At 42.3% G+C, this 27,408-nt stretch overlaps 2 protein-coding genes across 3 annotated transcripts in view; both read right to left on the bottom strand.

Moving 5' to 3' along the window:
* Positions 1-402: 402 nt before the first annotated feature.
* Positions 403-4,284, bottom strand: SLC25A6 (solute carrier family 25 member 6). Its single transcript, XM_075523030.1, has 4 exons — positions 4,106-4,284; positions 2,457-2,943; positions 1,548-1,688; positions 403-1,048 (listed from the first exon to the last, which is right to left on the bottom strand). The coding sequence occupies exons 1-4, from the start codon at positions 4,214-4,216 to the stop codon at positions 891-893; spliced, it is 897 nt and encodes a 298-aa protein (XP_075379145.1). The 5' UTR covers positions 4,217-4,284; the 3' UTR covers positions 403-890.
* Positions 4,285-6,569: 2,285 nt separating this feature from the next.
* Positions 6,570-27,408, bottom strand: part of ASMTL (acetylserotonin O-methyltransferase like) — a 31,095-nt gene continuing 10,256 nt past the window's right edge. Inside the window, exons 7-13 of one of the 2 annotated variants that reach the window (XM_075523018.1) lie at positions 22,982-23,408; positions 19,920-20,082; positions 17,919-18,103; positions 15,791-15,920; positions 14,545-14,688; positions 13,847-13,969; positions 6,570-7,271 (exon numbers count right to left, since the gene is read on the bottom strand). In XM_075523018.1, the coding sequence (XP_075379133.1) occupies positions 7,057-7,271; positions 13,847-13,969; positions 14,545-14,688; positions 15,791-15,920; positions 17,919-18,103; positions 19,920-20,082; positions 22,982-23,408 (1,387 nt within the window). In that variant the 3' untranslated portion in view covers positions 6,570-7,056. Of the gene's footprint in view, positions 7,272-10,983; positions 12,189-13,846; positions 13,970-14,544; positions 14,689-15,790; positions 15,921-17,918; positions 18,104-19,919; positions 20,083-22,981; positions 23,409-27,408 lie in introns of those variants that run through there. The other variant, XM_075523010.1, reaches the window with a different exon arrangement.

Here is a 27,408-nt window from a genome sequence, read left to right as displayed (position 1 = left end):
ACGATTTAAAAAAAAATTAATTTTAAGCTGTTTTACCAAGGGTAAGAGTATTACTTTTTGACTGTCCTTGGGACTTTGGGTTCTCCTAGCACTACAACAGAAAACCCCCCATTTTAAATCATGAGAAGTTGCAAATCAATTTCTACGAATCATGCAAAAAGCCACTTGCAGCAGCCCATCATACACTATCAGGCACAAAGAATGGGAGTGGTTTCTATTAGTATAACCCATGCTTCTCCCCCCACCCCCAAAGTTCTCACATTCAATTATTTCTTAAAAAAAAGATCAAGCTTATTCTGTTACAGAGTGCAGTGTAAGTGTATCAGAGGAACCATTATCTGAAACAAGTTTTCAAACAAAAGAGGCTTTCCCAAAGCTTTTATGTAATAATTTCAACACAGACAGAGTAAGTATGTTTATTGTTTTACAGCAGAATGCCCCAATTTAAGAACAAAATTGCTAGATGTTCAACTGTGCAAAATGGTACATAGTGCTTCAGTACAAGTGGAAAAGAACATGATTTGTTAGCAAGTACTTTCAAATACAATTTTATGGTCCTAGAAGATAGGACTTGAAACTGGAGACTGATCCACAGGCAAACAATTTTTTTCTGCCTAAATTGGACCCAGCCACTTTGGACCCAGAACCAACACCACTCATTCCTCATTGCTGAAAAAAAAAAATCACCACACTGAATTGCCAGATTCAGTGTCTCCATGCATGTTACAGAGAAATGGATCAGTCCTCTATGTCAGTTTCTAGCCCCATCTACAAATATCATCTGGCTCCGATAAATAAGACTCACAGGAATTTCTTGAAGGTCAATGGTCCATAATGGTAGTTACTCTACATGATCTGCTCAACTTGATTTCCAATTCTAGTTAGGCTGCTTAAAGGACTTTCTTGAATTCATCGTACAGCACAAGCACAAAAGCACCCCCCATGCCTCTGAGAACATTAGACCATGCACCCTTGAAGAATGCCTTTCCTCCCTCATCCCTTGCAATCTTCCGCCAGCAGTCAATTGTTCCAGAGTACATGATATCAGCTGTAGAAAAAGAGCAAAGAGTAATTTTTAACTCCTGTAATTGTATCTAAGACATTCTTAACAACTGCCCTGTTTCAATTCTCTAGCTACTTTGTGAGGCCCCAAACCACATTTTAAGACTGTAACACAATACTAGTTCAGGCAATGGAAAAGCTTCCTATCTGCTTGCCTAGTTATTAAAAAGCTAAGTCACAAAACAAAAATGCTAATTATTCTTTTTGGCAATTACACTGTCCCCTAACTGCCTTCATTTAATTTGTCGTTGCAAACAGGCAATCCATTTTCCCATTTCATATTCTATAAAGAAAAGTCATCAGCGTAATTCCTGACCAACACCACAAGTTATGACCCTACTGCATCTCCTCGTACGATTTAAATGTAACATAACTTAAATCAGATTTATGGAACAAGGAACTGTAAGTGCTGAGGGATTACTATTAGGAAAAAAGTACTCCATCTTGTTAATGCTGCTTAAGAAATGCACAAATTAACAGCCTACCTCCTTTGCGTCCTGACTGCATCATCATTCTACGCCGCACTGTATCGAAAGGATAGGAGACCACACCAGCCACAGCAGTCACTGTCTGGGCAATCATCCAACTGATAACAATATGAGTATTTCTGGGATCTGGGAGCATGCCTGCAATAAAAAAGTAATTAGGTTTTTATCTTGCACATCCTCCTCCAGTTCACTCACTGCAGGACAGCTGCTTTACTAGACAAAGTATTATAAGACATTGTAAAGCCACACTTTGAAGTTGCACCAAGACACTTGATTAAATTTAAACATGCTGAAGCAATATTAAAAAAAAATCAAGGAAATTCACAGGATTTTCTTCTCTGTAATCAGAACAGGTAACATTTAGGCACAGGATTCTTTTCAGACTGGCATTAGACGAGATGTAACTATTACCTACTCTTTTCAGAAGTAAGAGTCGCTAAAATAAGTCATTGTCCCTGTGAATTACATTAAACTATAAGCTAGTATCAATGACCTCTATATGCCCAAATGTCAAGCTTAACAAACAAACGCTTAGCAAAAGCACCGCTCAGTCTCCCACTCTACTAAACACGCTTCAATTGGTTTAATATAACTACAGTAAGGCACTGAACAAAAGAGAACTTGTAATTGTCTATGGTTACCAACGTGCTTTGCTGGCATTAGGAAAAACTCCTTTAAGGACAAGTAGAAAACCAGGAGTATTTGAAAGTAGCCTGCTGCCATCAATATATGCCCGAGTTTTGCCTTGAGCTCTGCAGTATCACTGATGTTGGCACCGATACCCCTCTTCCACCTCCACACTCACATAGTTACTACAGACAGACAGGGAGTAACATCCAAGAACAGACACAAAGAGACAATACAATTCTGAAAATAGGTTTATCAGATCCTCTCTGAAATGTTTACCTTTTGCTGTATCATAGATCCCAAAGTAGGCAGCTCTATAGATGATGATGCCTTGGACAGAGACATTGAACCCTTGGTACAAGCCACGCAGACCATCAGACTTGGTAATTTTGACTAGACAGTCCCCTAGACCAGTGAATTCTCTGTCTGCACCAGCTTTTCCAACATCAGCAGCCAAACGGGTTCTTGCAAAATCCAAGGGGTAGACAAAGCAGAGGGAAGTGGCTCCAGCTGCACCACCAGAAGCCAGGTTACCAGCAAAATACCTCCAGAATTGAGTGTGCTTGTCTACACCTCCCAAGAACACCTGCTTATACTTATCCTTGAAGGCAAAGTTGAGAGCTTGAGTTGGGAAGTATCTGATGACATTTGCCAAGTTTCCTCGCCAGAAAGACAGCACTCCTTGTTCCCTTGGAATACGCACTACACAATCGATGATGCCCTTGTACTGCTTATCAGCGGCAATTTGTTTACTTGCATGTTGTACCTGCAAATAAAAATACATATATTTTGACTGCATGCCTTAGCAGGCCTGCACTACAGCTGAGCTTAGCCTGCTTACACTTTAAAACAAAGAGCTGTTAAGCCTGAATACTTGATGGCAGTGGTACACAGAGATCAAGCCTCTGTTTACCATGATAAACCAGCTGTGACAGCAAACTTCCAAGAAACAAAAGCTCCTGGGTCAGTTTGAATCTTAAGACTGAGGAGAACTGACGTTTATTTGTATTTTGGTGAAGACCAAAGAACTCGAGGACTGTCTTAATTCTCAAGAATTAAAAGCCTAGGCTTTACACATATACACAAAAAGCGAACGTGCATGAAGAAAGAACCATACATACAGGAGGTCTTGTACCATCCTGAGAACCATGAAAAGGCTCAACGTTGCTTCGCAGCTTCTTCAGAGCTCAGGACTTGCCAAAATAGCAAGGGCCAGGCGGGAAGCACAAGGGCAAGCCCAAGGCAGGTACGTGAAGGCCGGGACTACCTAGAGCCGACAGCCCGTACCGGCAGAGGGGGGCCCGCGGGCGGAGGGCCGCCTGAGCTTCCAGCCAGCGGGGGGGGGGGGGGGGGGGGGAGCGGAGGGGAGGCCGCCAGCCGCGCCCACGGCGAGGCCGGGGCCCGCTCCCGCCAGCGACCGCCGCGAAGGTCACGGGAGTCACCTTGGGGCGCGCGCCGCCCCGCCCCGCCCGCAGGGGTCACACGAGGCCGCACGCGCCGGCGGCAGGCCCGGCCCCGCCGGCTGGCCAATGCGCTGCCCGGCCGCGCCGTCACGTGAAGGTCACCAAGATGGCGGCGCGCTGCCGCCCTCCCCCCCTCGCCCTCTGCGCGCTCGGCGCCAGGAGCGGGACGGGAGGAAGTGACACCGGGAGCCGCCCCCTCGCCCCTCCCCCCGCGGCCCGCCCCCGCCGCAACGCCGCGCCCCGCATAGCGGAACCGGCTTCCCCGCCGCGCCGCGGACGCCCGCCGCCCACGTGACCTCCCGGCCCGCCGCCGCCTCGCGCGCGCCCTTTGTTCCGCGGCCCGCCCGCCCCCCTCGTCCCCCCTCCCCTCTGCCCCCGGCCCGGCCCGCGCGGGCCTCGGCGGGCGCCTGCGGGGGACGCTGACGGGCTGCCCCCGCTCCCGCCGGGCTCGGCCGCGCCGCTGACCTGGAGCAAGAGCTTGACCCGCTCGATGGGCGCCACCGCAGTCTTGCTGATGGCGGCAGCGACGCCGCCCGCCAGAAAGTCCTTGAGGAAGGAGATGGCCTGGTCCGCCATGTTCGCGCCGCGCCGGAGCCGCCGGGGAAGAGACGCCGCTGCCGCTCAGGCCGAAAAGGCGGGACCGCCGCCGCGCATGAGCTAAATGCCGGGCCCCGCCAGCCCCGCCCCCCGGCGCCCCATTGGCCGCACCGCCCCGGGGGCGGGGCCTCGCCGCCCGGGGCGGGAGGGGCCGGGCCGCCCCAGGGCGGCGGTTACGGCGGGCGCGGGGCGCGCCTCCCCCGCGCGCGGCGGGCGGAGCAGCGCCGCTCCCGCCCCCGCACGCCCCCGCCCCTGCGGCGCCAGTGGCGCAGCGCCGCGTCGTCCTGCGCGCCCCGGGCCCGCCGGCCCCTCCGCCCGCGGCCGCCACCTGTGAAGGGCGAGAGGCCTCGCCTCTGCCTGAGCCCGGCCCCCGCGGGGCGGGGCGGGGCGGCGGGGCCGGCACCGCAGCGGGGCCCGCCGGGCCTGGCCCGGCCCGGCTTCGCCCGGGCAGCAGCACAGTGTGAAGACCGCCCTTGCGCACGCAGTTTTTTCCACAACGGTCGCTTTCTGAAGCGGTTTCCGCTGCGGCTGTGAGCCGTTCTCGGTAGAGCACGCAGGAGCCTGTACAACTTAACAGGTCGCATCGCGCAGAAACGGTGTGCCCCGCACGGGCGGACACCGAGCAGAGCGCCAGGCGGCGGAGCACCGGAGCTGGGGTACGGGCTTGTGAGCCCGGCCCGTCAACGAGCGGCACAACCAAGCGAACCGGGAGGCCCATTTGGCGGGAACTGCAGGAAGCCAGCGCAGGACGGAGGCACTGCTTTCCGCGCCGGGCCTGGGCGGCAGCAGCAGCCGCTGGGAGGAGGGGAGCGGATCTGGGGCGCTGTCTGGGCGCCAGCGGGCCTTGCTCCGTGCTCGCCCCCCCCCAGAGTAATGCTGATGGAAGGCATCTCCTTGTGTCCAGGTTCTGTTCCCATCTGCTCCTCCTCGCCATTGCGGTGCCAAGCGTCACATCGCCGGCCTTTACCATCAGTCACTGAAGTGACCCGAGACAACGAAACGCCAAGGAACTTAACCGTGGTTTCCTAGCGGGACGATGGTCCCGGCTTCTTGTTTGGGTGCTCAAAGTTAGATGCTGTGAAAAGCCCTTCTGCGGGTTGCCTAAGTAGGTGCTCATGGCAGGGCTTCTGCCCCTACAAACACAGGCCTGGTCTCCATCAGTAATTTCTGCTAATCTTATTGTATGCTGAAAGTGAAATTTTACACCTAATGGCCAAACTTCTGTCTGGAATTATACCTATTCTTTCTAAAAGTAAGTCTTGAAATTGTCCTAGCTGGAGGGCATTAGTTCACATGCACCTTTTGTAATTGCTTTCACTTTTAATGGATGTTTCCTACAAAAGTAAATAAAGCCAAACATTTTTTTTAACTAGATGACTGGTGAACCACAAAGTTGCAGTAGCTGAGGTGTCTGAAACCACTGCTTACACATGCATGTACTTTGCAGGATTTCAAAATGCTCTCGGCGGGCATGTGAGAACAGGACGTGCCAGGCATAGCCTCTCTGCTGTAGTATGACAGACCATGTATTATACATCACTATACCTTTTTTTTGCACATCAAAAGATATGAAGTAAATTGTGTGCTATTTTATATTCTAAATCGTAATACAGATACAGGGAACTGACTCCTGTGCCCACAGGGTTAGGCACATACAGTGTTACAGGACTGTATTTTGGATGTAATTAATGAAAGGCTGTGGTGCATATCCTCAGGCAGGCACACACAGCTTAGTGTGGTATTTTTCTTTTAACAAAAGCTCGTAACTGAATGTCAATACTCTCATAGCACACCATAATGTGTGCAAGGCTGGGATTTTTTTCCCCGTAAAGTTTTCCTTTGATAAAAAAAGAACTTAATACTCAGGGACTCTGAAGTGTTGTTGGTTTGAAAAATGAAGGTAAAATGTATGTAACTTTTGCAATATGCAACTGTTCAGTCAATAGTCGTCCTGTCGCATTCACCTTGGGAGCTCAGATGCACCTGACTGGGGGAAATCCTTTTCTCTTTAGCACCATGCTTCTCCTTCTGCTTCTCCACTTTGTTTCTTTTCTGATCTTTATCTAATCTCATATTCTCCTATCCGCTTTTGTAAGAGCTCACAAATTAAGTAAGGCTAAAAAGGAGGAGGATGTTCTTGAACCAAATGTGGTGCCCCTACATTTCATCTCCAATTATAATCACAGATGAAACTTGTGCTTTTATACAACTGCCTTTTTCAGAAACCTCACAGAAGGTAGAGGAGTCCATCTTAACTCTCTCAAGAAGCTGCTGCTCCAGTTCTGTTTCCAGTCTTGACTACGCCATTGCAGTAGCAGTTTCCAGACTTCATTAGACAATGTTTCTTTATTTACAGTAGAGAGTGTAACATAAAATAGTATTAAAATGGATGGTGATAGAGTATTGAAATGATATCTCCATTAACCTCCTGAAACAGGGGCAAAGCAATGTGTGCTGGTCTAAAAACTGGGCTACTCTAATTGCACCAAGTATGAAGCAGCTGTGATTTCTCAGCCAGGTGAATACTGCTGTAGGGCTGCTGATACCATTTGTGGTTGGAGACTTGTTTCTGAGGGCACTACAGGTGTTGTGCAGCCACAGTATCACTGCCATCAAATGATGCCAGAATCTTCCGGCATCATTTTACTCAAGTTCAAAATAAATACAATCAATCTCTCCCCCTTTTTAAAAGTAACTTCAAAAAGCTGATGTAACATTTCTTGTTTATGATATTAACGGGAAACTGAGAATGTATTTGCATAATTACAAAACAAACATGACTAGAGACATCCAGATTTTACTATGAAATCCATTTTTTTCTAGGTCTTAACGCAGAGAACGACATCTAACAAATTTCCTGTTAATCTGATTTTGACATTAGTGAAGCCATGTTGTTCCAGTAAGCCTCGATATTCAGAGCCACTTCTCTCCTTTCCCTCTGTCTGCACAAGCATGTTCAAAGACTGCAGCAAAGCTGTGCTCCTGTTCTTCTTCTCATCATCCAATACCATTTCAGCCAGCAAAATCCCACAGCCTAATTTAAAAACAAATGCATGCAACAGTACTAATCCATTATCAGGAAAGAGAACTTCTGCTACCATATATAAGGGTACAAACTACAAGACACAGGTAATTTCATTTATCATTTATGGATTTACTCTGCCATTAAATGACTAATCCGCTATTAAATGTATAATCCACTCCTCTCACAAAACCCAGGAAGTTCCCTTCCACACTAGGGAGGGATCAAACACAAGTCAAGTCATGTCTCTGTTTTTCAGGGGAAGAGGGGATGACTTCTGTAGACTTGGCATGAGGGTTATGGAAAACAGTAAGACAGGAATAGTAGTTACACCTCTTTGGGATATATTGGTGCTTCACATTCATATTGAAATGGTGCCAAGCAGACAGAACGGTGGGTGGCGAGCATTACAGAAGCAGAGAAGAAGTCAATGTTGTACATTATTTCTGTAGGAACTGAGGTCTTTGTGGTGGGACTGACCTAGGGAAGCGAGCAGAACTTAAATGATCCTGTTTACACACAGCCTCTTCCTCCATCTTCAGACCCGTGAGGGGAAAGGAAAGAGAGGGCTACCAACAAAATGAGCATTGTTTTACTCATTGACTTTTGGCCTTGCATCTTATGTGGTGGTTTCTTTTGGCACAGTGGGGGTAGGAGGCCACCAACTTGGATCAAAATAGCAGCATTTTACAGTGATTTTAGTACTACTAAGTGCTGCATAACATTCATATCTTTCTGACCCTTAAGACAATCTCCTCAGAGCCACTCCTACCCGTACACCTCAGACATTTAACAATTGATAAAAAGTAAACTAAACATAATATTGCAGTTTCTCAGAGAAGAGACTGAGATCTCCAGATAAAATTGCTGGCTGAGACCTCAGTATTAACTATCAGGAGTCATGAAAGTCCTTCTAACAGCTTATTAATAAATTCCATGTTTCTTCCCTGTATCATCAGGTACCTTACTAAATGCAAGTTCAAGCCACCTACCCTGTGATGAACCAATGACAGAGGTTTGCTTCACAAAGAAAAAGGATTAGCCAAGGGAGCCTGAACCTACATTATCTGTCCAGTGGGACTCTTCTGCCCTAATTCAGTCATCCATAGATTAGGTAGCTGTATTTCAGCTAGCCCTCTTAAATATGCTCTATCCACTATGAAATGTATAATCACTTTTCTTAGGAAAACCAGGAAATTTCCTTTCACAGATAGATGAGATGAATCAACCTCTGCAAATGCCTGGTTTTCTACTGATTGGAGAGCTGAAGGTGACTAGATTCTTTGAATGCCTAATCTTTAGGTATCTAAAGTTAGGGTGATGAAGCCCATTTGTTACGATTCAGTGGTTTCTATTCCCTCCCCCCCTTCCTGTGTGATTCTCCTTTGCCTCCAACAGAGACACCTGGGAATCACCATTCCTGGTTACACAGGTTGCTAGGTAGAGTAATGCAGGACTATCATTTCTAAGTCACCATTATATTACAGCTTTGGAAGACGGTATCCAAATTTTGTACACTCTGAAAGGACACAAACAGAATGGTCATTATGATTTGCCATGGAAAGTTATTTGGGACATCCATGTAACATCAGGGTAATCTGGAAAAATATACCCAGAAAGCACAACCAATGTGGGAAGAACACCTTCAAAAATTAGCCACAGTAAATTAAGTTAGTACAGGGAAAAAGAAAAAAAAATTCTCTCTACAGTTAATGAGGATTTACTAATGTAATTGAAATTTCTTCATGAGGGGGACTGAAACAGAGCTAACTTTCAACCCTTTCAGGAAGTATACTCTGATGAAGAAAATTTGGCCATGGTTTCATAGGAGATAAAAAGTAATGGTTGTAACAGTCTTTTCTGAATTAGAAAGTCATTTAATCCAGATTATCATTGTTTAGCAAGGACATAATTTCCAGCCAAAAGGGGGGGGGGGGAAGAGTAAAGTGCCAGCCCTCCAAAACCTTTTTTTAAAAACAAAACAAAACCCCACATTAAATACTTCCACTATCCAGGAGTCAGTGAACACATCCAAAACTGAACTGAGAGCTCACACAAAGGGGCTTAGCCATTTAATAGCTCTTCCTAAGCTTTTGTGCTGGGTGGCTCAGATCACATACTACCCTGCGCTTCCGTCCCATTACTTTTCCAGGCACAAGTACTGTTAATAGCTGTAACAAGGTCAAAAATTGATATCAAGATGATTGAGCCAGGACAGCCAACCAAGTTGTGTCTCTTCTTTCTTACAAACTTCTCTTTCTATCTTCCTCAAGGATTCTTACCTCAGCATTCAGTGAGCAAGTGCTGAAGTTCTTGTTTCTATCATTCATCTTTCATTCTGTTAACCCCCACGATTCTCCACCTCAAAAAATTGTTTTCTGTGCATCACATTTCCTCTAAACTGTTGTTAAGGCAGAATGTGGGTAAAAGACAGCATCCTCAAGAAAGCATAGCTGAATGTCACTTCGCAAGGAGCAACACAAAACCTACAGGCTTTATTGCAGAAGTTCATTTGGATTTTGAAACTTACCCCCCTCATTCTTCATTCTTGATTAGTGAACAGGCCCAAATTTTCCTCAGTTATGCCTATTGCTTAGAAAGTCTTTTCAGTGTAACACCATTAAATCCACACCTTCTACCAGTCAGCAAAAGATACCAGCTTTCTCCAGAGCAACTGGAAAACTCAATTTGGACATTAATGAGAGGAGTTTATCATTTTTCAGGTGACTGGGCTACGTTAAATGATTATAGAAGAGCTTAGGCTGAAGTGGACCACAGGAGATCTGTAGTCCAACCTCCCGCTTTGAAGCAGGGCAGCTCCACAGTCAGCTCAGCTTGTTCAGGGCTTTGTTCTCAGATCTTGAAACCTCCAAGGACAGAGATTCCACAACCTCTCTGGGTAACCAGCTACAATGCTTAATTAACCTGAGAGTGCAAAGCCATGGTGCATTACCACAGACACCATGCCCAAGGGACTAATGCTTAGTGTGTATAGAGTGTGGTGCTTTAATCACAGAGTACGTTGAGGCTGTGTGGTAGCCAAGCACATTCTATTCAAATATTACAGTCAGATACATAGTACTTAGAGGCACAGTTTTAAAGTTTGTGACAGTTACAGGTGTGCCAACTTTAGGATTGAAATTTTCTGACTTAAACAGCTTATAGCAGCTTAAATAATAGCATTATGAACTTTATGAATAACTATGAGATGAGAAACATCTGATTGCTGGAACAAGTCTCTCTCAAAATACAAACCTGTTAAGCATAATGGCAAGCTTCATGTCAGCATGGAAGAGAAACATTTTATTCAGTTGTTGAACATTTTGCCTTATCTCTTTAGATGTCTGTACAGATAAGATCAGTCAAATTTCCATTCATAAAAACATTCTATTAAGAATTAAAAACCCCGATGTGGTAAAAGCCTGATATTTCCCTGATTTTGTGCAGCTGAAATGCTCTGTAGTAAGCATATTTCTCATGAGGAATTGAATCACTGTGGCACTTTTGCTTTACTCAGTGCTCAAAGAGCAAAGTAACTTCTGATTAAGTAACATAAGACAGAGTCTACCAGGTAGATGCAACTCTTGACCTTGCTCATCAACCCTCTTTAATTTGCTGAGGTTGGTGATTCAGCATAGGCACGGCCTCTTTCACACTGGCTTATTGGGATTATTGCTGTACAAGTGTGACAGGCAAGAAACTCACAACTGATAGAGAAGAAAGCTAGTTTGAAAGTGCAACTTTAATCTCCAAGGAAGGCTGCCACTACGAAGTACACTTCGAATAGAAAAAATAAATATCAATGAAGTATCAGGAAAAAATAAACATTAGGAGAGGTGACCTTAGTGACAAATTACTTGAAGAGATGGGATACAGTATGTACTTCTCCAATTAAAGACTGGAACATGAAGAAACTTCTATTTTTAATTTTCATAAGAGAACTTATACATAAATCCTAAAACTCATCTCAAGTAATGAGACGGAAAGCATATGGCCATTTAACCATATTCAGAAAAAAACAAAACTGATAGGAACCAATAGGAACAGCTCTCAACTGCAGCCTGTGTGGGTACATACTGTGGCTGGAGGTCACAGGCTGCTGAGTTTCTCTGTGACATTATGGCTGCTGTAGGAACGTGTTTGAGCTTTGTCCTATTTTCACTTTTGGCTGTGGAAAAAGTGCTTAAAAAAGGGTATCCTTGAGATGTTTTTGAGTAAAGCCCCACAGAAAAGTGAAAAAGAGGACTAGTATCTCCAAATTCAGACAGATGGTACAGTATTCATTTTTATTTTTTCACTTCTGATAAAAATGAGCAGTAACCACTGAATACACTGCAGAGGAAGAATTGTCTTTCATTTTAAGGTCCAAGAAAACTAAAGTATTAATGTGGCTCATGAGAGCTTGTAGTTTTAACTTGCCATGCTATACAGCTATGGCAAGTCTAAGCTTCATCCAGTCTGCAAACTAGCCAAAAGAACTGGACATGAAGGTATTTAATACACAGGAGTTTCAGCCTGCCCCAGACACTTTTTAAATGCATAGAACTCACTCCTGCAGAAGCTGCAGTCCAACTTTTATTCAAGGCCTGTAACAACTATGCTTCAGATAAAGGGTCAAAATGAACCTAAACTGACTGTATGTGCTGGTTGATGATGGGTATATTGCACAAGAGTTGTAAATACTCAGCATCCCAGTTTGCTTCTGGGCACACTATGGTGACAGATTATTCTTGAAGCACAAAACAACATCTAATAAGTTTCCTGTGATCTTAATTTGTACATTTGTGAATCCATATTTCTCCAGTAGCTGTTTATATTCTGAGCCACTTCTCTGCTTGCCTTCAGTCATACTGAGGGACTGTAGTACAGCTCTAGGAGGGTGCGTCTTCTGTTCGTCAAGCACAATTTCTGCCACTAGCAAGGCACTTCCTGCATTTCCAAAACAACCAGAAGTGGTTCAGTAAAGTATTTCTAGCTTCAAGTTTTTAGTGTTTTGTTCAGAGACAGTTATAGAGGTCCCTCAGACTTGTGTTTTAATGGTCTTCAGTGGAAATCAGTGACAGAACTTTACTTTCAGTAATCTCTTCCTGGAAGCAACCATTTAATTGTTAAAAGGAAGGGGGAGTTTAGAGCACTGTCTCCACTTCAATGAAGTTCAGATCACTTCCTGACTATGCTCTTAAACTCAGTCTTGTTTCCATTTGAACCAAGGAACTCCTGTAAGCATCTGTCATACCCTAGTCTTTGCATAAGAAGATTACGACAGTCACCCACAATTTTCTGTAATTATTTATAAACAGGATTATGCTTTATGGCCTAGATCTAATTTTGAATGCTCTCCTATGGAACAAACTTCATAGCTACAGTTAATCCTGTTGAATTAAGGAATCAGTTGATCTTAGCAGTCAGGCTTTTCTGCTTTTTGTCTTCTCCTTTGATCTTTAATACTGTCCAAATATGAGTCAACAGTGTGCCCTAGCAGCTAAAAGGGCCAACCATGTCCTGGGGTGCATCAACCACAGCACAGCTGGACAGCCGAGGGAAGTGATTGTTCCACTCTGCACTGCATCGGTGCGGCCCCACCTCGAGCACTGTGTGCAGTTTGGGGCACCCCAATATAAGAAGGACATCAAACTATATTAGAGTGTGTCCAGAGGAGAGCAACCAAGATGGTGAAAGGCCTCGAGGGCAAGACTTATCAGGAGCGGCTGAGGTCACTTGGTTTGTTCAGCTTGGAGAAGAGAAGGCTGAGGGGTGGCCTCATTGCCATCTACAACTTCCTCAAGGGGGGCAGCGGAGGGGGAGGTGCTGATCTCCTCTCTCTGGTGAGCAGCGATAGGACACAAGGAAATGGAATGAAGCTGCGTCAGGGGAAGTTCAGATTGGATATTAGGAGAAGGTTCTTCACTGAGAGAGAGAGCGGATGGCCATTGGAACAGGCTCCACAGGGAAGTGGTCACAGCACCAAGCCTGTCAAGGAGTGTCTGGGCGGCGCTCTTAGTCATATGGTTTAGTTTTAGGTAGTCCTGCGAGGAGCAGGGAATTGGACTTGATGATCCTTATGGGTCCCTTCCAACTTGAGACATTCTATGATTCTATGATTCAAATGCAGGAGACAGCAGAAGAGGCTACATAATTCTCATTAAATCTGTGCATAAAGTAGTGCTGAACCCCAGTTTACCATGTTCTGGGCACTACTGAGATAGCAAAAAGACAGCAAAACAAACTGCTGCTTCTTGATTAACCTAAAGGAACTTTAGTTAGACTACTTGTATGTATAGAAATAAGCACATGCTTAGTTATTTGATGATACAGGGCTTAGTAAGAAAGACTGGGCATGGCAGAGATAGGGGAGATGATTGTACGTGAAGCCTGTAACTATAGTAAGGGCTTATTTTATATAGTTTTATTAGCAGCTTTGTTTCCTTTTTTTCTTAGTAGGTATTACCATAATGCAAGCATAGACATTCAAGCAAAGGCAACTATCACAGAAAAGATATGCTTTTTTAATATGAATTTCTTATGATTACTCATTATATTCATGCATTAACATGCACCTTTAAGCCCACAAGATAAAAAAAACTTACCTGGTTTGCAAACAGCTGATATCTTGCTTAACAGCACATGTATCTTTTCATCAGGCCAGTCATGAAGAACACGTGAAAGGATGTAAAGATCTGCTTCTGGAAGATTATCCTTGAAAAAGTCACCTGTTGGAAAGCAGAGTTAGTACATTCCTACAGAAACCACAGAGTACATTCCTACAAAATGAAATGAAAATATTGCAGAGGAACTAGTAGCTTCAGCAGAGGTAAAGAAAGAAACAAGAATGAACAGGTATAGGGATGCACTGATGTACAGATGAGGAAAGTGTAGTTGAAGAGAAGAGCAGATCACAGGTAAGAATTCTGTAACATACAAAAATGGAGAGAAAGCCTAAAGTAAGGAAGGAGACATCGAAGTCCTTTGTAGCCACCATGTTGACCTTGCCTAGAAAAGAAAAGCCTGAGACAAGGACATGCAGCCTCTACTCCCAGTGGTACTCAAAAATGACTAATGCATACTTCCTTATTTATCCACGTTCTCCAGCCATAGCCAGTTTGTTTTCATCCCCACAGGCTTGAGAAATACAATGTTCCCATTTAGCATGGGTGAGCCTACATTGCCTTGTACAAAGACATGTTTGGGGTTGGAGCAGGGTAGCACACCATTTTCTGCAGCAAATGAGCCTGCTCTGTGCTCCAGGATAACAGAAATAAGACAAAAGATCATGTGTTACATTTACCTGATACAAATGTCACTGGAGCTGTGTCTTGTCCTGAAGGCTGAAAGTAAGAGGTGTTTGCAATGACTTCTGGAAGGTCAAATACTGTGACCTTGAGATTTGGATATATTTGTACTAATTCATGGGCCAGAGCTCCAGTACAACCTGTTGAAAGTTTAAAAAAGTAGAATGAAGTCTTTTCTCCCAGCATTTGCAGACATTTTTAAAGACAAGGCTGTATATAATGTTAAAATAGAGACATCAAGTCAGAATTAGAGGTAGACAGCTCCACAATTAACATGGGCAATAGCACTTCCTGGTGGATAGAGCAATGCTTTAAAGCTTGGGGAATGCAGGCATGACTCCTTACTGTCACAGAATTGCTAATATGACCTTTGATACCAGTACCTAAGGGTTTTTTTGGGGGTAGAAGAACATTAATGAAAGGGCAAGGACTTGTAATTTGTGGATGAAGAGCACTGAAACTATTTACCATTTACAAAGCACTGTTATATAAAGTTTGACAAATACTCTCCAGCATGGTGAAGGATAGGGATAGTAAAGTCTTGGAGTCTGCACAAGTGGCAAAGGTTGCACCAGTATTAATTCCTCTGACATGCTGTCCACCTCCCCAGGCACTAAGTAAAGTGTTCCTCCTTCAGTGGATCTTTCCCTATGTAATAACACACCCTCTGTGCAACTCCAAGCACAGGGCAAAAAAGGACACTAACAAGAAGAGTTTCTTCAGGTGTATCATTGGTCTTCAACATTTCGGTGGTCATCCTAGATATTAATAATTAACACACAAACCAAACCCACTCTGAAGGAATCAAAACTTTTTGTTCTAGCAGTGCAGTGTTTCAAGTTTGACACCCCAATGTAGAAGGATTCAGAAATAAATCCTTCATTATTTTTGAAAATCTTGGACATGCCAAAGGGCAGCAACAGCACAGTTGAAAATGGAGCTCCCAGCTCAATATTCTATCAGCTGAGCCACAAACCATCTTTTTTTCCTGTGTTGAGCTGTGTCAGTATGTAACTGATTGTGACAAACTTTCACTTATTTTAAACTACTCAAATACCATTTAAGTAATTCTGCTTTAACTGCACTCAGTCTTTTTATTCTGACTACAATACCAGAAAAATGACAGTAGATAATATTACTGCAGTTCTAGTAAAAATTATACATATGTTTTAAGTAATAAAATACAGAACTGAAATTAACTTCTCCCTTTAATTTGTATACAAGTTCAATTACAGGTAATACCTCCTAAATCACAAGCAGATTTAAACTGTGAAAGATCAAATGCTGTAGCCACGTCTCTTGCTGTCAGGTGGGCAATGCTGTGCATAGCAGCCATAAAACGTTGCTTCACCTCCTGGCTGTGATAATAGTCCTAAAAAGGAAAAAAAGCACAGTAATTGAAGTTTATTTTCATTACTTAACTAAAACTATGTACAACCAAGGCAGTAGGTGCACACCATTAACATTAGAATTCTAAAATTAAAAGACCAGTTAAAAGTGCCATTGACTAGTTGCTCATCCAAGTCCTTTGCTGTTTCACTGTAGTGATAAGCAGATTTTTGCATCCTCTCCAAAATTCTGATCACAGAGACATCTTTTGCAGTGCTTCTCAAAGGACATACACTTGGCTGGTTTTAACCTCGTCTTGGCGATGTCCCAAGGGCTGTTAAATTCAACACTTCTGCCCACTGAAGCCAGGGCAGCATAGCAGGAAGAAGGGGTAATCCGAAAAGTGCTTTTTAAAGAAATACTGCGCCTTTGATACACATTTACTAACACATTTGCTCCACAGCAAGGTATCCCCAGACTTTAAAGTGTTTGAAAGGACAGATTGAGTTTTTTCTTTCAGTTTCCTGAAGTGTTCCTCCTTCTTCTTGATATACTCACAAATTGCTTTCATTTAATTCTGACATTTATTCTCCCATGATGGGAAAATAACTAGATGATTGGACCATAACTTAAACCAGAAACATTAAAGCTCATACTGGGTTTTTTGATTAGGTGAGATGCACGTATTCAGTATCAGAACCTCATGCCTTTACCTTTGAAATGATATTTAAGTATGAATCCCTTTATGTCTCACTTTCATACAGACTTCATCAATTATGTCTGGCTTTACAGCTACCATGAAGTGGAAGTATCTCCAGGTTGTGGTATGCACGGTGCCATAGGCAGCCCATATATTCTGCTTGGACATACTATCCTGTACACATATGGAGCCCAGGTCTGAACTGGTAGTGACTCCTGCTGCAAGCATCACCCAAGCAAACTCAAGTTGGTAATCCAGATGTTTAACAACAGATGAGATCCAGCTCACCTCTGTTAAAATGCTTAACTTGCACATAAATTTAAGCATCTACTGCAGCATCTATCCTAAACCAAAGTATCTAAATTCCCTTTAAGAGCCTTTGAAGGATTCCTGAAGGAGGTTCGGTCCACCAGTAATCTAGGTACTAACATTAGGCTAACAGGACCTTCTTAAGTCTCCAAAAGCCCTTATTTCCTTCCATCAACTGTATATGAGGGATACGGACACCTCATTTAGGAGACTGGCTTCATCAGCATCAAGAAGTATAAATTAAGAACCTCAGGATGTAGTCTGAAGTACACTTTAAGCCAGCACTGCTGTCAGAGATGAATTCCTGACATATTCTCCTGCTCACTCTACTAGCCCTCTCCTTAAACAGGCACCAGTATTTATGTCCCCAACATGTTTCATCAGGTGGATAATTGACAAATTAGGCTAATTGTAACTCTAAGTGATTCTCCAGTCTGAACACATCCACCTGGGCTAGCATTGGAAAAGGAATGCTACACAGATGGAAACAGACGGAAGAAAGGATTACAATTCTTATCCACAATATATACCAGCTTGAAGCATATACAAAACTACAAACCTGCAAAAGAGAGAATGGATCCTTTCTCCACTGCATCAACACAAAGCAACTCTGAAAACAGCTTTGATTACACTGTCAGCACAGATTGAACTGGATGCACATCAGTACCAAGTGACTGGCATCCAACAGGGAAGGAGTGCATGTGCGATAAGGTACTACCTGGTGTTATAAAAAGGCCACATAAATGTAAATTAAACAGGCCCAGAGGTTGTTCTGAGACTGTGTTAGCTGGATGGGCAACACTTTAGCCAGAGAATTTTCATCAGCACTTGAATTTCCCAGTATATTCTGTGATTGCTCTAGCACTTCAGAGCCTGAAGTTGAAGGGAACGTAAGTCTGAGACTAATGAGTTGCATTGTGTTTCTACCACTTCTGAGATTGACCAACTTTCTTAGACAGCTCAGTCTCCATTTGCCCCTAGATCAGTTCTGGGTTCCTCACAGCTAGTTTTAATACTAAGAGTTTACATTACCTTAAATAAATCCTCTCCTTTCTTTCCAAAGGCTCGATGGTTCTGCCTGCTGCCTTCTTTGACAGCAGACTCCAAGTTTGTGAAGAGAGGCCAAAGGTGGTCATTAGAGTGGATAATATAGCCATGAAGTGAGTATTCACCATCTGAGGTCAGGTAGGTATTTGCTGAATCTGTATTACTGTAACCTTATGGGAAGAAAACAATTGTAACCAGCTTTGTTTCAGTACTTTACAACTGTCATTTAAAATCTGAAGGCATGTTTTCCTGCATAGCTGTTAAATAGCTAGCAAATCCTGATCTTAGGATATTATTTTTCATGCAAAGATTTCTATGAAATAATTCTAAAGGTCTTCTCATTCTTAAGGGAGCAGTTACTTTGTTTATAAAAATAATTTAGATGCTGGAGGATATAAATAGGCACTGATTTTTTATTTTGGGTTTTCTTTTTTTCAAACCAGAGTATCTCAGTTACTACACCTGATATTCAAGGGAGAGTATCAGAAGTTCCTCATTCTTGACTGCATTTTTCTTTAGATTATGGCTTCTCCTTCCCTTAAATTCAAGCTGTCTCCAGTATGTTTTGCCTTTAGGGCTTTCTCCTTGGTCTTGTCCTCTAACAGAGTTGAAAGCCTCCTTTATTTCCTTTTCTTGGCACTTGACCATTTCAAGTCTTATTATGTAAATGATGCATAAGGAAACTTACAACTACATAGTGCAGACTGAAAAAGTTAATCCTAATACTGACTCCCTCACCTACATACACCTTCAAGTACTGTTCCAGTTAGGGGCACTAGAATGTAAGCTGTTCTCCATGAAGAGGGACACATTCCAGAGCTCTCCTCATTATACCCTGATTCTCTGCTGAAGATTGTGACTCTGCATTGCTGCAGCAAGGAATGGAATTTGGTCCTTATTTTAGATTGAATCATAGAATCATTTAGGTTGGAAAAGACCCTTAAGATCATTGAGTCCAACCATTAACCTTACACTGCCAAGTCCACCACTAAACCATGTCCCTAAGCACCACATCTACATGGCTTTTAAATACCTCCAGGGATAGGGACTCAACCACCTCCCTGGGCAGCCTGTTCCAATGTTTGACAACCCTTTCAGTGAAGAAATTTTTCCTAATATCCAATCTAAACCTCCCCTGGCGCAACTTGAGGCTATTTCTTCTTGTCCTATCACTTGTTACCTGGGAGAAGAGACCGACCCCCACCTGGCTACAACTTCCTTTCAGGTAGTTGTAGAGAGCGATAAGGTCTCCCCTCAGCCTCCTTTTCTCCAGGCTAAACAACCCCAGTTCCCTCAGCCGCTCCTCATCAGACTTCTGCTCTAGACCCTTCACCGGCTTCGTTGCCCTTCTCTGGACACGCTCCAGCACCTCCATGTCTCTCTTGTAGTGAGGGGCCCAACACTGAACACAGCATTCGAGGTGCGGCCTCACCAGTGCCGAGTACAGGGCCACGATCACTTCCCTAGTCCTGCTGGCCACACTATTTCTGACACAAGCCAGGATGCTATTGGCCTTCTTGGCTACCTGGGCACACTGCTGGCTCATATTGAGATGGCTGTCAACCAACACCCCCAGGTCCTTCTCTGCCAGGCAGCTTTCCAGCCACTCTTCCCCAAGCCTGTAGCGTTGCATGGGGTTGTTGTGACCCAAGTGCAGATGATACATCTGAACTATTACGCTGCTCCCTGGGACTGCCCATGCAACTTTTTCTTAGAAATTGTGTCAGTACTCTGTCCAAAGAGCAAAAGCAATCTAAGGATTCCTCAAAGGAGACCTGAATGTGTTCGCTACATAAAGCCTGCCCCTAAATAAACCAATTCCACCTACTAATGAGGAAAGCAAAGAAGCAACAATCCATTCCCCTTTCCCCCAAATCCAAGTTACCCACAATATCAAGTCAGACCCTGTGACCTTCAAAGCATCTCTTCCAGTCCTGCATGTCTGTCACTACTATATGCAGTTGTGGGGAGGAGAAATTAAGTCACCTTGTGGTGTTTTCTCCAGTAATCCAAGAGCAGCACATGCATCAAGGAGTCTTTCTGTTCCACACACAGAGGTTCCAACCTCATTTGCAATATCCATAGCCTTCAGTGGACCTTTATCTTTCAGATGATCAAACATCTTCAGCTTAGAGGCTACAAAAAGAGCCTACATGTAGGAAAAAAAATGTTAGCATGCTGTTTGAGAGCCTGCAATCAAGAGGCAAAAGAACTGTACCTTTTGCCTAGAATTATTCTACACAACTACTGTTCTTTAAGACGTGCAACACAGTTTAACAAAACTCCTAAAAATTGCTATGATACCTTTCCTTCCCTCTCAGACGGTTTCACTATCTTAGCCAAGTAACAGAATTTTTAAGAGAGGTGTTTGGGAGAGAAGGGAACTCAAAATATTCTGGAATGCAGCCTACAGATTTTGTATGAAGACCAGCTCTTTATTCAGATATTTAGCATATCTCCATCTATAAGCTTGTTCCATAAGGTCAAACATTCTTAAGCATCTGAACCAATGCCAAAAGATGAAATTAAATTTGATTTACTCAAAACATAAGCAACTGGAAAGCTCCACTAAGGCAGTGTAACAGCTTCAGTTGCTATAATATTGGTCTTTGTTTAATAAAAATTAAGGAAAAAAAGAATAAAACTTCAGAGCACAACTGTACTACATGCACACCTTAATAGGACATGTACATATGGAATGAGGAAGAGAGAACAGCTAGTGCCTGATGGTGAAGAAAAACTCATGGGCAATGCAGCTGTCTAAGTTGAAAAACTTAACTGAACTCTTAGAGGTATGCTAACCAAACCACAGGAAAGTGAATGATACGTGATAATATATGCCTCTCCATTTGAAATTAATTTGCAGTTCTGCAGTTTCAGTATTCTGAAACAGTTAAAACACCTAAAACCAAGGAACTTCTGCAGAGCACAAGAGCGGAAGCACATACAGCAATCACAGAATCCATTTCTTTGCAACTGCAGGCAACTACAATGTACTTAAAAATCAAAGGCAGTCAAAAAAATGGATTGACATTCTGTTTAATAAAAATCAAATGGAGAAAGAGAGATTAACTTTGAGAGGAAGGTCTGGTACTGTGTTTCTATATATTTTATTATCTTCATGCTCTTTTTACAGTTTCCTCTGTTATTCTAATAAGAAAGTATAGCTGAGATTTATTATAATCCAGGCTTTCATGATACTGAGCCAATTGCATCTAGTCTACAACCATTTGGCTTCCAAGACCTGCCCAGTCTTTGGACTGTTACCACCTGGAAACTATAAGAACAGGAAAGAGAAGGTGAGAAGATACGCTCAAAAACTTGGCTGACCCAAATCACTCTTTCTATGATTCTGTAATTCTCAGTTCGGGGGGGTGGGGGGTGGTGTGTCAAAAAACCCCAAAGGTCCGAGTATGAATCAGACTATGCAAATTCAGAACATATTAAATTTGAGGAAGTATGATTTAACCCTGATCCCCTCCTGTTCTGCAACAGCAGCTGTTCAGAGTAAAACAGGCGGCAACATCTTCGCCTGCAGGAGATTTCACCCTGCTTTATGAAGACCTTGAAACAACACTCAAGGATCAAAATGAAATAGAACTTGAGAGCTTTTGTGAAACTAAATGCTTTTGTGCTCTTATCCCTATTGTAGTAGTGGAGAGATGACGAGTCTTGTCAGATCACAGGAAGCGTTCATTGCAACTGGTAATTAATTTTACAAAGATCCAAGCCCTGAGGAAAAAAAAATTCCCACTAGTTCAAAATGAAACTCAGCACTTCATACTATGACTTTACACTGGATTAGCGTGAAAGGAAAGCTTCTGCTTCTATTTACAGCCTCCACCATCTTTCACTGCACAAAACCGAATTCAGCATCACATCACTGTAAACAGTGTACATAACATACAACAAAATGCTGATGATTCTCCATTTTTTTTTTACTTATACTGAAGAAATGCTAAGCATCATCTCACCTGTTCAAATACATCAAAACTCACTCCCTATGGATACACAAGGAAGTTCACAAACAGCAATCTAAAGGCTGCTTTATTCCAAATCTCTCAATACCGCTTTGCATGCCTGCAAGCAGCACACCCACAGATTTACAGTGACCACACTATGGTTTTCCTTCAGATCCAAGTACAACTTTCCGCTGTTTCAGCAAAACCATTGTCCACTGTCTTGCACGTTTCCCTCCACCCCCCTCAAATTTGTTGTATCTTTAGTTCCATGTTTGTCATTTCACTGCCACTTTAGCAGTTTTTTCACCTCTCCTAAAATATGAATGACTTGATGGACATCAGTGATCTATTAGAATGATTGGTGTTCATTTCTTCTTCACCTTCTTCACTATTGTCTTCACTACACTGGAGCTGTGAGTAGAAAAATTGGCAGCACTTAAAATGTCCAGCTACTCATTTGCCATCACACTTGGCTGCTACACAGAGCACATGACCTTCTGTTTGTAAGCTGTTATGTGTGTATCTCCATCAGATACTGCATGGAGATTATCAGCTAAACATACCTGGAACATGAAACAGGGTATGAAAAAAAAAAAAAACCTCCTTAATAGGGAATAAAAAATTAAGATCATCCACAGCATTCTAATGCTAAGCATTAAAAGTTAGAAAGGAAATATAATATATACAATTCTTGTCACAATTTTAAGTCAGATAAATTAACCATATTAAATGCTTTCTTTGCAGATTATATAAAAGGTAACCTCCTGCTTGATTGGGCTCTTGTGATCAGTAAAAAAATCGAACTTTTTTTCCTCTCAACTCAAGAAACAAAAATTTTTATCAAATGGGTAACTGAAATTTCATAGAACACATAAAACCAAATACCAAAAAACCCCCCAGTGTTTGCACTGCACCAGAAGCTTCAGCTATCTTAGATTCTCTGGTACTTCAGCAGTACTTTTATACTAATTATTAATACATTCTTACCCCAGCTCAAGTATTTCACATTACCTGCTATATATTGAAGTCCAATGAAACAATCTTATCAGTCAGCAATGTAATAAGCAGTTTTATTTTTTCCCTTACCTTTGAAGCTCTAAAACCATCCATCAGCTCTAGAATTTTAGATGGAAGTTTTGCTGCACTTTCCGACACTCCATTCTGATTTTCCAAAGGTACTATAAAACCAGCTCTGACACTAGAACTGTTTTCGGAATTGTAAATAGCTTCTGAGGAACACATCCCACTGCTGTCCAACTTACTAGCTCCTTTGTGCTCTGTGAAATTTGAAGATTCACTTTCTCCATCACTTAGGTTCTCAAAAGTGTCCACAGAAGGGATAGAGTCATACTTTTTATGTTGTACATTATGTTTAGGGGGCGGATAGTACAATTCTGCTAGCTTTTTGCAGAAGTGATTCAGAGGAAATCCCACCACATTCAAGAAGTCTCCGTGGACATACTCAACTAACATTCCACCGAGGGCCTGGATTCCATATCCACCAGCCTTGTCCCTGGGGGAGAGAAAGCAAAACCGACATATATCTAATTAAGATTAAGAGTAAAGGTAGCACAGAACATAAATAATCCACCAGTACTGCAGAGGCTGGAATAAAGACTAGTGTACTCAAGTTAGAGGTGGATTAAATCTACGAGTTAGGCTCAACACTTCAGTTTCTAAATCACAAGATAAATATCAGGATCAGTAATTGTACTAAGGGTGAGTAGCCTAAGGTCTGTATGCTTCAGACGGTCCAAGTGCCATAGTCACCCTAAGCAGGAGGTACGTCAGCTGACTGCAGTCAGATTGTGTTGCCATAGGTTACCCAGCATTCTCCGAGTCCTGGCTACCAAAAAGCTAACAGCAAGCGTCACTGAGACCAACATTGCCACTGGGTCACCCAGCTGCATACTGACCCTAGTGCTATTCCACAAGGGGCTGAAGGGCCTTTTGGAGCTAAAATATTCCTAAAGGAGCTCACACTGAAGAAGACATCTTAGAACTCAATTTTAGTATGTGCCTTACGGATCTCAGTCATAGGAATATCTAAAATGAGGATCAGGAAGATAGGACTTTCTTGGGGAGGAGCAACCTATTCAAATACAAAATCCACTACTATCCCATTCAGCCCTATCCAATTCTTGTGTAACCCTCTGAGATAGAAGTAGAGTTGTGGTTCACAACACTGTGCTCTTAGATGTCATGGTAATACTACTAATTTGGCACAGGAATGTATTTTCACAGAAAGTAACCTTGGAAATCTGATTTGTCTTTAGGTGTAATTACAGAAATTCCACTGTGTGGAATGGAAATGCATACAGGCAGATAAGCTGCAATAGACCCAACAATTTTACTGTTTGAAACCAAAGGTCAGTCAGTCTCAGATCTGTTAACTTCAGATAGTATGGAATTACACAAACTACTTGTGAAAGAAGGTTACTACACAAAGAAGATTGTAGATTTTTCATCTTACGATTTGATTAGAACGAGCTCTTTACATTTTTAGAACTTATTTCTGGATTCCCTTTCAGAGAGTCTCCCAAGAGAAACAGAGGAATCTCAGCAAATGGGATTTTTAAATTGCTATAAACTAGGGAACAGGGCTTTTCCTTTAATCTTGCATTTTAAGCACCACTGTATAACTTTGTCATTCTTTAAATTATTCCTTCTTTTATAATATACTTAAGACTTACACCATCTAAGTTAGGAATATTCTTATGACTAAAAAGTCTTTTCATTTTTCAATGAAGTACCAGTCCAGTAGGATGAAGTCATTCTGGTATATGCTGACAGGGAGGCAAAAAACATTGTGACCATCAAAAGTAGTGGTATCATACTGCCAGCAAGGACATTAACACAATTGGCCACATCTTGTTTATTTTTATACAGAACTTTACATTCTGGCATTGGATCCTGAGTAGGATTCTCTACTACAGCTTCTAGTCCAAAAGCATGAGGCTATGTAGTTAGTGACCATTCCATTGATTTTTCAATGAGCTTCTTCCATGCTAAAACCCAGAATATATCAGTATTTACACAGCTCTCAACTAGCTCTGGCTCATCTGACTGGCTTTTGTAACTGGATACTTTTATTAGCATAGCACTAACTTTAAGGCTTCATTTAGAACACTATGCACAGCATCAGTTAATTTGCATTATAACAAAAAAAATACAACTCACTTTAAAGACCTTTTGACAAACAATAAGATCACTGCTGCGACCAAAACATTTTTCAGTAACTGACTGTTGTAGGGGACACATTATTTCACCAGGAATGTGCGCAACATGCACTGATTAAAAAACAAACCAACCAACCCACAACCAACCAACCCACCCACATACAATACAGCATACATGTGCAGCATCCACTGATTTGAAAAAAAAACAAAAAAAAACAAAAAAAACCCCAAAAAACACAAAACCCCACCAAACCAAATAATCAAACCCACACACAGTACAATGGGAGAAAAAAATGTTAAGAAGAAGGTAAAACGGAGGTAACTCTTGAAAAGCACATTTCCTTTATTAGCTGTAGAACTTTTTTAGTCATGCCACAAAACAGTATATCTATGTATACAATATCTGAATTGTCCAACACAGAGCCAATGATCAAATAAATCACTGTTGCACTAACAAGCACTACAGCTCCTACAGATAAAAGGAGATGCTTGGTTGGGTTTTAGGTGGGTTTCCAAAGGCAAGAACACATGTATGAGTTATACATGTGTCTTGGCCCATACAGTCACATTAGCAGAAATACAGACAAATTTCAGCCACATTAGACAGAGTCCATCTGAGCTAGCGACTGGGCTTCACTAATAGTAAGAAAGATATAGATACATCACTGACAAAATTCGTCTTTACTGAAGCAAACATTTCAAATACATTAGGAGCTGTACACTAATTTCTTGCATCTCTATCAACTATTAGTTAGTTGATTGGATACCCAAGCTTACTTATCTTCATTTCATATCTACAAATTAGACAAGTCCCACCTTTAGTTCCTTTAAATATAAAGTTAGTGGTTTTGTACAGGAGAGACAAAAACTACTGGCACAACAGAAGGTAAGGGGAAGCAGAATTTGGTCGCCTATCTCTTGGGAGAGGCAACAGCTAGATGCCTAGCCAGCATACACACACCATGGAACCACTCAAAGAGACGTTTCCATTTGCAAAGGAACTTGCAAAGGAGCAGAGGTAGGCAGGTACAAGAAAAAGATTTGCTAGTAAGTTCTGGTGAACGTATAACAACTATGACATACAGAGGACTCAACTGTAACAACATGATAGATTAAAAATAATATTCGAAGTTAATTCTAGGATAAGACAATACAGCTCCCCTTACTTCTGTAATCCTGCACCTGGAAGATTTTTGCTCTTATGCTCTAAGAGCTGATAACCTCATAATATTCGAAGTTAATTCTAGGATAAGACAATACAGCTCCCCTTACTTCTGTAATCCTGCACCTGGAAGATTTTTGCTCTTATGCTCTAAGAGCTGATAACCTCAATCTATCCATGAGCTAATTTGTGGTGTGAGACTGTAATTATTCATAAAATTTAAAAGATACATTTGCTATAGCTTTAAAGGAAGTAACTTTTAAGAGAAATCATACAAGGGAAGAAAGTTAGACATTTACATTCTACATTTTATTACTTCATAGTTAAGTCTGAAACTGTAGAATCCAGCCTCTGTAATCACCTCTTTCCCAGAGTGCAGTAGGGTCCTTTGGTTTCATTGCCACCATTCGGAGCAGAGCTACCAAAACCCACACAGGATCTTCAGACTGGAAGTTGTGAGCAGAGACAGAGGAAGTTGTTCACAAGGGAAAGATTACAAAATAAAAAGCTGGGTCAAGGAGGCTGGCAGAAACTAAGTCTAGTCATTACACAAGCCCAAAACAGTTAGCATTACTATGGTTCAGCCCTCTTTCTACAGAGGGCCAGAAGACAAGAAAGAGACCCTGCCAACAGGAAGAAAATCCTTGGTTGGAAAGAGGAACAGGAACAAAACAGAAAGGGAAAGCCCATCTTTCTGCAGACAAAGTTTTTGAGGATTTTTATGGTCTCATCACAGTCCACCTTGAGATAGTGCTTTTCCCTCCTCCCTTGTTCATACTTTAAATCAGCCATATACTTTTAGAATTAGTTCCTGGGTCACCAGTGACTGACTTTTAAAATACTATATGCCAGTTTTGTCCTTGATATAAAAAGAACTCAATCCAATCCTCAACAGCACAAAAGAGTCAATTTTCTTTTAATTTTTCATGTGAAATCGTACAAGACTTAATGATCACAAAATTAAGTCGCCATTAAAAAAAATAAACAAATGGTCACTTGAACTGCTATAGTGTTTAGAAAAACCTGTATGTACATAAATGTGTAACCAGTATGGGTGGCCAGGGAGGAGGGGACAGAAAAAACAACCAAAAAAAAACCCCATGAGAGACTTCTTATTGTTTCTCAAAATTTATAGAACACTATATTTAGTAGTTCCTTCCCAAGGCCAGAGA

Source organism: Mycteria americana, chromosome 1, assembly GCF_035582795.1.
Source record: "Mycteria americana isolate JAX WOST 10 ecotype Jacksonville Zoo and Gardens chromosome 1, USCA_MyAme_1.0, whole genome shotgun sequence".
Lineage (NCBI taxonomy): Eukaryota > Metazoa > Chordata > Aves > Ciconiiformes > Ciconiidae > Mycteria > Mycteria americana.
The sequence above is the reverse complement of the archived record's forward strand: the minus strand, read 5'-3'. Positions and strand labels throughout refer to the sequence as shown.